Source organism: Lathyrus oleraceus, chromosome 4 (assembly GCF_024323335.1).
Source record: "Lathyrus oleraceus cultivar Zhongwan6 chromosome 4, CAAS_Psat_ZW6_1.0, whole genome shotgun sequence".
In the NCBI taxonomy this organism is placed as follows: domain Eukaryota; kingdom Viridiplantae; phylum Streptophyta; class Magnoliopsida; order Fabales; family Fabaceae; genus Lathyrus; species Lathyrus oleraceus.
In genome coordinates, this window is record NC_066582.1 from 482,902,764 (window position 1) to 482,915,535 (window position 12,772).

General features: G+C 33.5%; 2 protein-coding genes across 3 annotated transcripts; one reads left to right on the plus strand and one right to left on the minus strand.

The window, feature by feature from the left end:
- The first annotated feature begins 1,115 nt into the window (after positions 1-1,115).
- On the plus strand, positions 1,116-6,263 carry LOC127076388 (receptor-like serine/threonine-protein kinase ALE2). The gene is made up of 9 exons (XM_051018022.1): positions 1,116-1,554; positions 2,454-2,744; positions 2,834-2,941; positions 3,057-3,164; positions 3,279-3,650; positions 3,772-4,065; positions 4,190-4,582; positions 4,657-4,900; positions 5,336-6,263. Exons 1-9 carry the CDS (start codon positions 1,479-1,481, stop codon positions 6,018-6,020), a joined length of 2,571 nt encoding a protein of 856 aa, XP_050873979.1. The 5' UTR covers positions 1,116-1,478; the 3' UTR covers positions 6,021-6,263.
- Positions 6,264-6,496: 233 nt separating this feature from the next.
- LOC127076389 (protein HOTHEAD) lies at positions 6,497-11,209 on the minus strand. Of its 2 annotated transcripts, XM_051018024.1 has the most exons (7): positions 11,055-11,209; positions 10,562-10,741; positions 10,069-10,426; positions 8,286-8,596; positions 7,652-8,037; positions 6,871-7,439; positions 6,497-6,777 (listed from the first exon to the last, which is right to left on the minus strand). In XM_051018024.1, the coding sequence occupies exons 2-7, from the start codon at positions 10,641-10,643 to the stop codon at positions 6,723-6,725; spliced, it is 1,761 nt and encodes a 586-aa protein (XP_050873981.1). In that variant the 5' UTR covers positions 10,644-10,741; positions 11,055-11,209; the 3' UTR covers positions 6,497-6,722. The 2 variants fall into 2 exon arrangements, with proteins under 2 accessions (XP_050873981.1, XP_050873980.1); XM_051018023.1 differs by lacking the exon at positions 11,055-11,209 and having other exon boundaries at positions 10,562-10,923.
- Between the last annotated feature and the right edge of the window lie 1,563 nt (positions 11,210-12,772).

The window sequence follows — 12,772 nt, forward strand, 5'->3', positions numbered from 1 at the left end:
GAAAAAGAGCTGTAGAAAATTGTACTTTAGGGTAAACCACTCATTAATATACTAATGTTTGTTTTGTCAAGCATATTAATTAGACTTACCTGTTGGGCTATTCACACTCTCAAATGGTTATCAGGTTATATCTAGAAGAATTAACTATTATTCTTTTTATTTAAAGTTCTATATCACATATAGATTTGGATTTGTTCCTCAAGATTTTTTATTTATTTATAATTTCACAGGGAATATTTCAAGTTTTTAGACATCATTTGAAGGTTAATTACAATTTAATAAAGTTAAAATAAATAGAGATCTTATTTAATCATGATTTAATCTGATAAAGTATTTTATGATGTATTATTTAACTATAATTTAATTTTAAAAAATTTGAGACTTTATGCAATAGTCTGTTTTACACGTTCTCAAAGATGACTCTATCATTCACAATCGTCATGATATATATATCATATATTATTCGATCTGAAATTTTTAACAATTATTATTAAGTTCAATTTTAGTTGAAATCACTTATTTTTTTCATATTCTTTTTCGCATTCATAAATTTATATATATTTAATATTCATTTAATTCAAATTAGGATAGTATCTTTAATTTGATTCTTGCATATTAATTCATAACTTTAGCCGTTAATAATGTAGTACATTGTAAAGCATGAATCTTTTGGATACTCTAATATTAGTAGATTTTGTTTTATATATATTGTTTTGTTTTTAGTTTAAAAACAAAGTCTCTGTTATTTAATTTTGTCTAAATTCCTTTTGTTTCCTAAAGTTATTTATAAATTTCATCACTCTAAATTACTTTTATTCCATTTTAATTTTGTCTTATGTTTTATTTTAGTCCTTTCATTTATACTATATGTTAAACAATTTAATACTTTATGCCCCCTTATAATTAGAGAGAAACTTAGTTACTTTTAATCCATTTCCATTAATTCTTGGAAATAACAATACTTATACTATTAAAAATAATAATCAAGATATCAAATCCCAAAATCCTAGTAATTGTAAAGTGAATCATTACCTTGATAAAGGTAAACTAAAGTCAATGATTAAGGTCTTAATTAATGAATTCAATTCAATAAATCTCTAACTTTATTCCCAATATTTATGACTTTTCTCTCTCTCAAACACACTCACATATTACATATGCACAAACCCCACCAACTCTACTGAAGAGTTACTGATCTTTGATGCTTAAAGTGTTCTACCCTTGTGCTTTTCTCTTTCATTTTCCTTTTCTTTTAACAACAATGATCACACTATTTTCACTATTCTCATCTCTTCAAACTTTACTTCTGAAAAATTTGATGAAACTTTGGTGTCTAAAAACTTAGGTTTATGTTTTACTCTCATCACATGCATTCAAGTTTTGTTTCCTATGGTTCTGTTTCCTCTGAATTCACTTCAATTTGTTCTGTCATTGGATTTTTTCTGAAAACTGAGTGGTTTTTTCAATTGATCTAGCAAATGGGACTTTTGCTAATTTTGCTGCTAATTAAGCTGCATTTTGGCCTCAGTATTCAACAGGTTCATGAATATTCAGGTATGAATGAGTGTGTTTTGAGCTGTTAATTTATTTATGAAATATGAATTTTTCTTCCTAATTCACATATTTGGGGTTTTTGTTGGTTCAATAGTTTTTATAGTTAACACATTCTAAGTATTTTGGTATTTATAATGTATAGTGATATGTGTTTGGATTATGATTTTCTCTCTTTAAGGTTAATGTTAGTGTAATGTAGATGTTAATTTATGCCATCCTTTCATTGTGTACATTTTGGTATGAAACATTTCAACAGCATTGGATCAAGATCAAAGATCTAGTTGGTTTGCTCCAATGCTGTCAGACGTGGAAGCGTTTTATTCAAATTCTGCTAGGGTATACACTTTGTACTAAATTGTTTATCACATAACAGAAGATGTTTGTTAAAATTCATCCGTGCTACAATATAGCGCCGCTATGGCAACTTTTTGACATCATTGGCTTGATCTTAGACTAACACCGCATGCTTCACACAAGAATTCTAAGAAAGAAAATCAGGGGTGATATAATGATTGCACATTTTAGTATTAGTTGTATGCATTTAACATCATAGCCACATGATATTGTTTCTGGTTAGTATATAGTGAGTGTGCAGCCGTTAGTTGGAAAGCAATCTTTGCGTTGCAAGTAATGTGGGGAGAAATAATCAATTCAATTTGGTTTCTATCTTGCTCAGAATGTTTTAGCTTAGGATAGATTTGTGTAAGTTAGACTGCAAATTATGAGTAATTTTGTAAACATAAGCTTGAATAATAAAAAAGCCACTGCAATCACTTTGGAGTGGAGTGTAGGCAAAATCGACCAAACTCCGTGATCAAATCTTGTGTGTTCTCAGTTTGTTTATTCCGTTTTCTTTTAAACCAAGGTTGTTGCTCTAACTCTTTTAATTACACCTGCAGACACCAACCTACCACATTTCAGATTCAGTGGTCATTTAAGTATTGCAGTCCCACCTTCTTATGTTTCTTCCAGTATTGCACAACCACCTGCCAAGTCATCGCCGGGCGTTCCTGCAAGTATTGCACTTCCACCTTACAAGTCAACTGCCAGAGCTCCTACAAAGAAACAGAAACATGGTTCTTTGGATTCTCCAATATCACATCATAAGCATCACTATTCCGGAAAAAAGAACCGCAATCCAACTCTAGGACCGACCTCCACAATCCAAGCGCCTACTTACAGCAATCAAGGTTTGATTCCATAACCGAAAGTGCTTAAATAAAATTATCTTGAAATCTCATTAATTCATTTATTCTCAAAAATTGTCTTGAATACATAGGCCCTTCATTTCTCAAACCACAGCCTCCTTTCTCTTCACCAAAGAGCAAGTTTATCCATGCACCTGTTCCTGCACCATCACCAGCATTTCGGTCAGGACATCTAGATGGTATAGATCCTTATTTATTTATATCACTGCTATAAATTTTATTCTTTCATTTCACTTACCTTTTCTTATACATATCACCTGACTATTTGTTAATCATGTGTTCATCAATCATCAGTTCCGTCTCTTCCGCCAAGAATTTCACCTATAGGTTCATCATTGAACAAGATTAAGACTCCGCCGCCAGCATATGCATTAGTTCTTCCCCCTCCCCCTCCTAATAAAGGTATTCTAAACTTAATCATGTATCTATATTAGTTCAAAGTATTATTTAAGTTTACACGTGTTCATTCTTTTACAATCATTTCAATAAACCTATCTAATGTTAATCCTTCTGCAGATTGCTTATCCGTTACTTGCTCAGAGCCGTTGACATACACACCTCCTGGATCACCTTGTGGTTGTGTATGGCCACTTCAAGTTAAAATCCGTGTCAGCATTGCTACATACAAGTGTTTTCCTCTGGTTTCAAAGCTAGCTGATGAAATTGCAGCGAGTGCTATGCTGAACCATACACAAGTTCGTATTGTGGGAGCTGATGCAGCTAATCAACAACTAGAGAAAACCAATATTATCATTAACCTGGTACCAAAAGGAGTAAAATTTGATGATACCGCAGCATTATTAATATACAGGAAATTCTGGCACAGGGAGATTCTAATAGATGATTCCCTCTTTGGTACTTATGAAGTACTCTATGTTCATTATCCAGGTTATACATTGTTACAATTTTGTTAGGATTATTTATGTTATAAAGTGAATTTATATAGTAAGGTTGGTTTCATTAGTTGCATCTCTCTAGATTCATACTTTCGGATAATGCATGCATGCAGGTCTTCCACCATCTCCACCTTCAATTCCCTCGGGTGTTTCTAATGTAGATGATGGACCGAATCAAGGTCATGACAACAATGGAATGATGATGAAACCTTTAGGAGTAGCTATACCAAAGAAAAAGAAAGAAGGGAGCAATGGAAGAATGATTTTTATAATTGTGCTGTCATCAGTTACTGTTTTTGTACTATTCCTTGGACTTGCTTGGCTTTGTCTGTTGAAATACAGTTCTTGTATTCATCAACACGAAAAAGCTTCAGATAGCTTAATGTCATCCTCTTCAAAACATTTAAGTAAGTCCAATTACGGACTCGGCAAAAGCTTTATTGATAGTTTAGATACAATACAAAATAAAGATTTTGTTTTCTTTAAGCGACATAAAAATGGAATTTATAGAATTTGGTATGAATGTGGCAGGGGCTGCCGGGCCATTAAATCATGGGATCATGTCAGGATCTGGATCACGTTCCTTCGGTTCAGGGACAATAGCATTTACAAGATCTGCCAAGAATTTTTCCTTGAATGACTTGGAGAAAGCAACAAATAACTTTGACTCTTCTAGAATATTAGGAGAAGGTGGCTTTGGACTTGTTTACAAAGGTGTTCTGAATGATGGGAGGGATGTAGCAGTAAAAATTCTCAAAAGAGATGATCAGCGTGGTGGCCGTGAATTCTTGGCAGAAGTTGAGATGCTTGGCCGCCTTCACCATAGAAATTTAGTTAAACTGATAGGTATATGCATAGAGAAAAAGACTCGTTGCCTGGTGTATGAACTTGTCCCTAATGGAAGTGTGGAATCCCATTTGCATGGTAAGAAAAAACACACTTAAAGATTTTCACCAATACTTATGTAAGCCAATGGTCAGTAATCTCTATTTTACCAGGTGCTGACAAGGAAAGTGATCCATTGAATTGGAGCGCCCGGGTGAAGATTGCTCTTGGTGCAGCTCGAGGATTGGCTTATCTGCATGAAGATTCCAACCCGTATGTCATTCACCGGGACTTCAAGTCCAGTAACATCTTATTGGAACATGATTTTACACCCAAAGTTTCAGATTTTGGATTGGCTAGAACAGCTCTGGAAGAGGGAAACAAGCACATCTCCACACATGTCATGGGTACATTCGGGTAATAATCCCTTGCTAACGCTTTCTTTTCATGTATTGTTGATGATTTGATCGTGAAATATTTAAACATACTCTCAATGTACTCATGTTATTTCAATATCTTTCTTGTTTATCTAACTGGTGGGAATTTTGTTGTACTGTTGATACATTACATTTATCTGGTTTCCTATCTTAAATTGACTTAATAACGATACACTGGTAACGAAATAATGTTGTAAACTAGAAATGCTAATCTTTCAGTGATAATAGAAAGTTACAATTGGCCAAAACTCCGTGATCAAACATCATGTGTTGTGTTTGCGTTTTTCATACGTGTTTATTTTGAACTGGGGCTGCTGCTCTAGATAAAAGCATGTGAATGGTTTTATTAGAGTTCTTAACAATAATTCCTCATATTGAAAACTGAATCCATATCATTGATATCTTGTTTTTGCAGCTACTTAGCTCCTGAATATGCAATGACTGGCCATCTTCTCGTCAAAAGTGATGTTTACAGTTATGGAGTTGTGCTCCTTGAGCTCCTAACCGGTAGAAAGCCTGTGGATTTGTCACAACCACCAGGTCAAGAAAATCTTGTGACTTGGGTTCGTCCACTTCTCACAAGTAACGAAGGTTTGCAAACAATTATAGACCCAGATGTAAAGCCAAATGTATCGATCGATACAGTGGTAAAAGTTGCAGCAATTGCATCCATGTGTGTGCAACCAGAAGTATCTCAGCGACCTTTCATGGGAGAAGTTGTTCAAGCCTTGCAGCTTGTATGCAGTGAGTTTGAAGAAACAAACTGTATAAAATCAAGTAACATTCACGAAGACGATCTTGCAATAACTAATCTGGAAGGGAAGTTTATGGAAGTTTCAAATGAGAGAGTGGAGTCTTCGGAGTGTCAAAAAACACTGTATGGCTATCAATCTGGTGAAGAAAATGTAAGATTATCAGCTTCAGAGCTGCTCAGTACTTCAGGCCGGGAATTTGAGTCATTCAGGAGGAAATCAACTTCGGGGCCTCTTACCACCGAGAAAAAAAGACATTTCTGGCAAAATTTGAGAGGTTTGTCTAAAGGTAGCAGCACAAAAGATCATGGATTTTCATCTAAACTATGGCCAGGAGGATCCCATTAAGTTTTTACCACTTCTTAAAACAAATCATGATGTTGATCTTTCTTATTGTTATAAAAAATGGATTTTTTTTTACTTTCTCAACACCAAAAATCAGTCATGTTGTTGTCTCAAACTTATGAAGCAAAATGAATAAACTTGTTTCCTTGTATAAGCTATTTTATGTTACCGTTGAATTATAGAAACTTAAGTTGTATCATGTATTTTCTCAGCTCCTAAAGTAATATAGTCAGATATGAAACACCATCATGCAGTTTATTAATGCCAAGCCATTACAAAATAACAACTTCTATGGTGATTCTGTGTAGTTATACACTCTCATATCTATACTTGGATGCTACCATTTTGCTTCCTCTTCAATTTATATATATTTTTTATTTGCCTTCTGGTTTTTATGCCTTTTTTTATAAATTAAAAAAAAATCATTTTATCAACCAAAAATGATTATTATTTTCCACTTGAAACAGAAGCTAAAATACTTCACCAAAGTAACTTATTCCTCCTCAAAACCAAGACTTTCTTGATTACTAATAATCATTTTTTCTAGAAATTACAACAAATAAACTACATCCATTTCCAATCCTACAGCCAATAGTTTTTTTTTCTTATTTTTGATGTGCAACAGTTTCTCTTATCTTCAATTACACACTTTTGTTTGTTTCTATAACACTTGAACTGATCTTCACACAGCACATTATTTCTTCCTTATATACCAGCCAATTTTCCCAACCTATCTCTCAAAATCTTCACTCCCATGTACCTGTCACAAACATAAACAGAATATATTTAACACTGTTTTACTATAACACATGTTTATCAGTGTCACGAATACGGTTCATGTATGCATACATACCTTCCCATCATCATGACAGTGGCTTGTGGATTTGTTCCTGGTGATTCTGTAAATGTCGAACCATCGACAACTCGAAGTCTATCAACATCAAGAACCTTATAGTCAGGACTAACTACCTTCCCGACATGACATCCACCATGGTAATGCCAAATCGTGATTATAGTGTCTTTGCAGAACTGCTCCAGGGATGTTGTGTCATTGGCATTTTTCGGTATGAAGTTGACATTTGCCTCCACACTAAGGTTAAGAAGTTTCTCAGCAGTTTTTTTCTTACACAATGTGTAGTTTGTGAAGTGTTCCGACTGGACTACTTTAAGTGCCATTCTGATCCCTTCGACGCAGCGCTTCAGATCGTGTGGATGACTGAAGTAGTTGAAGGTAATAGAAGGATTGTCATTCACATTGGTGTTGATCAACTTGAGCTCACCGACTGACCAAGCACTGCTGACTTTTGACAAGACAAAGCCTCCCTTGAATGCTTCAACCGGTATGTCTCGTTTGTTCTTCGCGTAAGCTTGAATAGCTTCTATTGATCTTTGCTTAGGAGGAATTGTGGAAAGTTGTCCAATCTGGTTTATCATTGAAAAAAATGAAATATTACTTTACTTCTTGCTAGCTTCAAATCTACCACCCACACTTTCTGTTTTCGTTCTTACGTACATAAGTTTTATTGTTTTCACTTTATTTCTCGATTTTGAAGATTTGTATAGGAAACATACGAAACAACTACAAATCATTGAAATCGAGAAACAAAGTGAAAATGGAAACATTATTTCATTACCTCAGCGGACATGATACCGTGATGGCAGTGAATGCTGCTGTTGGACTGACTAAATCCACTACTAGCCTCAATGTATATGCCTTTCTTGGTGATACCTACAGTTTGAATGAGTGACTGATGAACTGGCCTATTAGAAGGAACATAAAGTGCATTCATTGGATTATCTATCATTCCCTTTCCAACGAAATGGTTGTCGAGAACCACCGAGATGTTCAAGTTTTCGAGTTCAGCTTTAGGCCCAATTCCACTTAGCAATAGCATTTGAGGTGAACCAATTGCTCCACTAGACAATATCACTTCACTTTGCTTATCATTTCCCAACATTGCTTCATGTTGTTTCCCATTTTCATCATTGAAAATAACCCCTACAGCTTTTGGGTTTTTACCTGCAACAATAGCATATTACTTGAGTCATAAGTTACTTTCAAAGGCCTAATTTGCCATAATTTCAGATTCGGATTCCCCACAGTCAGAATATCTTATCGCCATAGCAGTCAATCTATCTAAGTATCTTGAATCATAACTTTGAGCAATCAAAAACTCGAAATCTCTACTATGCGATCACTGGCTCCAGGAAATTCGTTTCACATAACTTTCAAGTCTATGTATAACTTTTTAACATTAATATACATACCTGTTGTATCAAAAACAATCTTTTGGACAGTGGCATGGACCAAAACAGTAAGTTTTTCAGGGTTTCCAGAAGCAAGAAGTTCAGCAGCTGTGTGACGGCGACCGAATCTGTCGAAAATGGTTCCACCAACTTTGGTTCCATAAATATGATCATAAGTGAAGCCATTAAAAGGAGAGACTCCAGTGTCTATAAGGCTGTCCCTCACTGCTCTTTGAAAAGGCGAAAACTTTGGACGATGAACAATCTGCTTCTCAACCCAAGGGTATGACTCATTTACAAGCTTTGCATCCCACCCTACCTTACTTATAAACCTGCATTTCATATTCCGTATAAACTTTCGGATTTAATTTGTATTTGTGAGACTATAAATTTCTTACAGTATTAATTAATCAATTATAATAGTTAGATTATTTAACATATTTGACTAATTAAATCTATCTTAAAACTCATAGACACATTAGTTGGTTTACAAAAGAAGATTGATTGGTGTTAAGGGCATGCAAGATGGACTAGCTTCTAGGTGGCAAAACGGATCCGGCCTGCCGGTCATACTCGTTTTACCTGCAATAAGGTTTTAGACTTGCACCCCCACTGTTACATTTAATTATAGCAAAGGTTGGGACCATGCTGGAAAAAAGAACCATATAAAATAAAATGCTTTCTATCAACCAAACTCATGTGTTAGTTGTAGCTTCTAGTTAATACTAACCACTTTTGAAAATGCTAGAGAAAAATGCATATGTAAATAAATATTTAGAATATGTAACCCACTTATATAACCTAACTCTCTAAATTAAATGTAACATAACAGCTCCTGGAGGCTCTTATGTCCTAACATGGACCCTAATATCTAAAAGGGCGCCCTTAATGAGATTCACCAAAGTTGGAGGTTTTATTTTTCTTATGGCAATCAATGTATTTTCTTCAGATCTATCTTCTTACCTAATCACATTAAAAGGACCACAACTAGCATTTAATTCAATTGACAAGACTTTCATATAAGAAAAATGTAAACACAAATGTCACCAATATGAAAGGGAGCTTCAATATTTACTATTTTAGCCTAAACTAATAAATTTCTAATGCATGGATTTGTAACCACTATTTCTTTCTTAATTAAATAGTATTTATTTATATCTCACACATATATATATAATGTAGTAGTTTAATGACCTAAATTTCACCCTCTTTTAAAATATTTAAGATAATACGAGTTCTACCTCGCGTTCTTCTTATAATTGAATGTGGTTGCACAACTATTAACTTAGCTAATTTGAGGATCTAAATGCTACTAGTAATTAGTATATATACATTATATATACATGTATTTTTTAAAGAAATTTAAGAAATTTTAGCAATTAATCCATCTTAAGCAACTTTAATAATAAATAAATGTAACCTTAGGTAACCCAAAAAAAAGTGTAATTTGGGTAATGTATATATTTATTATTAAACATGGAAGAATAAAACAGTGACAAACACTTCACAAAAAAAAACTGACAAAGAATTAATAGATCATCATCTTCCACATACCTCAACTAGATGCAATGTACTCCTCTGGAAAAAAAATATTAATAAAACAAATTTTTGAACTATAGGAAATAGTAGTTTATAATTTATAACTCACATTATTAAAATAAACATGTCTTATAATTTTTTTCCACTCAAATTTATTCTTCATTCAAATACAAACCGGTCTAATAAATCAACTCAATTGATAATTGTGCAGAGATATCAGATTCAGATTCAATTTTATCTGGCTAGTATGAAGAATTGAATTTACCTTGAGCTAGCTCTAGTATAGAAACCAGCATTAATAGAAGTACCACCACCTAAAACTCTTCCTCTTGCATTAAAAACTCCATCAGTTGAAACAAAGTACTGTGAAGCTGAAGTTGATGAAAGATCTGCCAAGGTAATGTGAAAATTTTCAAGAAATGTTACATTTGGGTTAGTGAATGGTACACCACCTCTTTCAAGTAATAACACACTGAAATTCTGTGAAAGTGTTGCTGCTAAAGGACACCCTGCACCTCCACCTCCAACTATTATATAATCATAAGCTTTGTTCAATGATGTATCTGAAATTGACGGTGAAGAGAATGAACTCGCTTTTTTTATATAAGGGTAATCATATTTCCCTGCAAACCAAAATGAAAAATCCAACTTTAGTCTCAGAAAAAATCACATGCAAAATGAAAGTAAAAGATAGATAAGAAAAAAGTTCTATAGGGTAAGAAAAATGTTATCTAGTGATTGATTAGAAAGAAATGAACCTTGAGAAAGAGGTAGAAAGTTGCAGGTCCAGAACCATGGAACAAAGAACAGTAAGAATTTAACTGTATGAATTGAAGCCATAGGAATCTCACAGGCTTTTACAAAAAGTATTCACTCACTCACTCTAAAACTTCTTTCTTCCAAACCTCTAAGTGTCTTCCTCTGGTTGGTCTTGTTTTCTGTGTACATCATATAAATACTTTAAAAAATAGGAGACCTAACTACTATAACTTAATTAGGACAATAACATAATTAATTAGTATTAGTATGAAAAATTAGAACCAAAATATAAATTAACAACATAACTAAGTAGTAGCATTGTGTGTGCAAAGTAGAAATGTCCTGCGATTAAACTATATTGTATTCATATATCACAAAAAGAATGAGATAATAAAAATCTCTTTTATATTAACGAGAGATTTTGAGTTCGGATTTAATTCTTGTTAAATCTTTTAAAGAAAAGTTTTGTTGTCTAGTGTAGCTCTTACTAACTTAAATGATTAGTCTGAATAGTCTTGAATAGTCTGATTTATTGATGAAGGTTTGAGACTTGAGAATATACTGATCTTGTAGTCTTAGATTCAAAATTTCATTAAGTGTTAATAGTTTTTGTGTTAGATCAATCTACACGAAATTAAACTCCGACTTTAAAATTTTCTATAAAAAAAAACTTTATTCATATTATAAAAACAGTGTACTCATAAAAACACTTGTAACTGTAAGTGAATAAAGCATTTAATGATGAAATGAATGCTGCGGTTAGAGTCGAGCATCTACAGCCGTTTGATTTGACAGTACATTTTCTGATGAAGATTGTAAAAAGACAGCTCACTCACAAGGTAATACAATTTATAGTAGTAAACTTGCATATTTAATATGCAACCAAAACTATACAAATTCTATTAACATTTTTTCTCTTTATTATGGTTGATGTTATTAGAGAGAGCATTGTCTAGACATTGTATATTCAACTAATCATTGTACTTGATTTAACAGCCATTAATTCCATATTTCATTGTTCAGCAACTACAGTAAGAAGGACCATAGTGAAGAAAAAATATGGAAAAACAACAAGTAGTTTGAATAATTAATGGTATAGCTAGAAAAAGTAAATTTATCTCCTTTTTGCTTTCTTTCTTTGTGAATTGATCACGGCAATATAAATTTATGTTGGTATAAGGTCCTCTACAAAAGCTATTCTACATTATCATTTTCTTATCATGGAAATTGATGTAAATAACTGCTTATGAATTTACTAACTTATTAATTTTACAATAAAACTGGAAAGTCCATCTTATTTTTACATTATAAAAAAAAATAATACAATGAGTATTTATATAACCAATATAATAATTAACCGTCATAAATATGTGTCAAATAAAACAAAATGAATCTGACTAAGTATTTTCTAATACTCCCCTGTAAGTTGGGCTGTGAAGTGTGACAAGGTCAAGCTTGAGTAGAAATGAAAAGAAAGACGGATTGGATAAAAGTTTGGTTAAGACGTCAGCGATTTGAGCAGAAGATGGAATTGGAAAGAGTTTAATAACACACGATTCCAATTTTTCTTTGATGAGGTGACAAACGATTTCAATGTGTTTGGAATGTTCGTGGAATGTCGGGTTGTGTGCTAAGTAAACAACAAATATGTTATCATAGTAAATTGATGTTGGTTTGGAGAATGTTGTGCGAAGGTGATCAAAGAGGCAGTGCAGCCATTGAACCTCACAAGTGACGCTTGCAAGAGCGTGATATTCAACTTCGTAGCTGGAGCGAGAAATGGTTGATTGTTTTTTTGACTTCCATGATATCAATGAGTTGCCTAAAAAGACCGCAAAGCCAGTCACAGAGTGTCTTTCGTGGGGTAAGTAGTGTAACACCCCAAATTGCTTTCAGGATTATAGACTGACCCCACAAACCAACATGGGTCTTTTTCAGCATGATTTTTCCTCACTCACATGTTTTTCGGGAAACTTCCCAGAAGGTCACCAATCCAAATACTACTCTAAGTCAAGCACACTAAACTATGAAGTTCTTATCTATCAGGCTACCGAAAACAAGATGACCTTCTGGGAAGTTTCCTAGAAAATGTGTGAGTGAAGACAAAACATGCTGAAAAGACCCGTGTTGGTTTGTGGGGTTAGTCGATAATCCTAAAAGCAGTCGGAGGTGTTACAAATGGTATCAGAGTCAAACCTCTCCCAGTACGA

Coding starts and splice junctions, on each gene's coding strand:
- LOC127076388 (XM_051018022.1), top strand. CDS start 1,479: ATGGGACTTTTGCTAATTTTGCTGCTAATTAAGCTGCATTTTGGCCTC. Junction 1,555..2,453: donor ACAGGTTCATGAATATTCAG/GTATGAATGAGT, acceptor TTACACCTGCAG/ACACCAACCTACCACATTTC. Junction 2,942..3,056: donor TCGGTCAGGACATCTAGATG/GTATAGATCCTT, acceptor ATCAATCATCAG/TTCCGTCTCTTCCGCCAAGA.
- LOC127076389 (XM_051018024.1), bottom strand. CDS start 10,643: ATGGCTTCAATTCATACAGTTAAATTCTTACTGTTCTTTGTTCCATGG. Junction 8,597..10,068: donor TATACTAGAGCTAGCTCAAG/GTAAATTCAATT, acceptor TATGAAATGCAG/GTTTATAAGTAAGGTAGGGT. Junction 6,778..6,870: donor ACTGTCATGATGATGGGAAG/GTATGTATGCAT, acceptor TGTTTGTGACAG/GTACATGGGAGTGAAGATTT.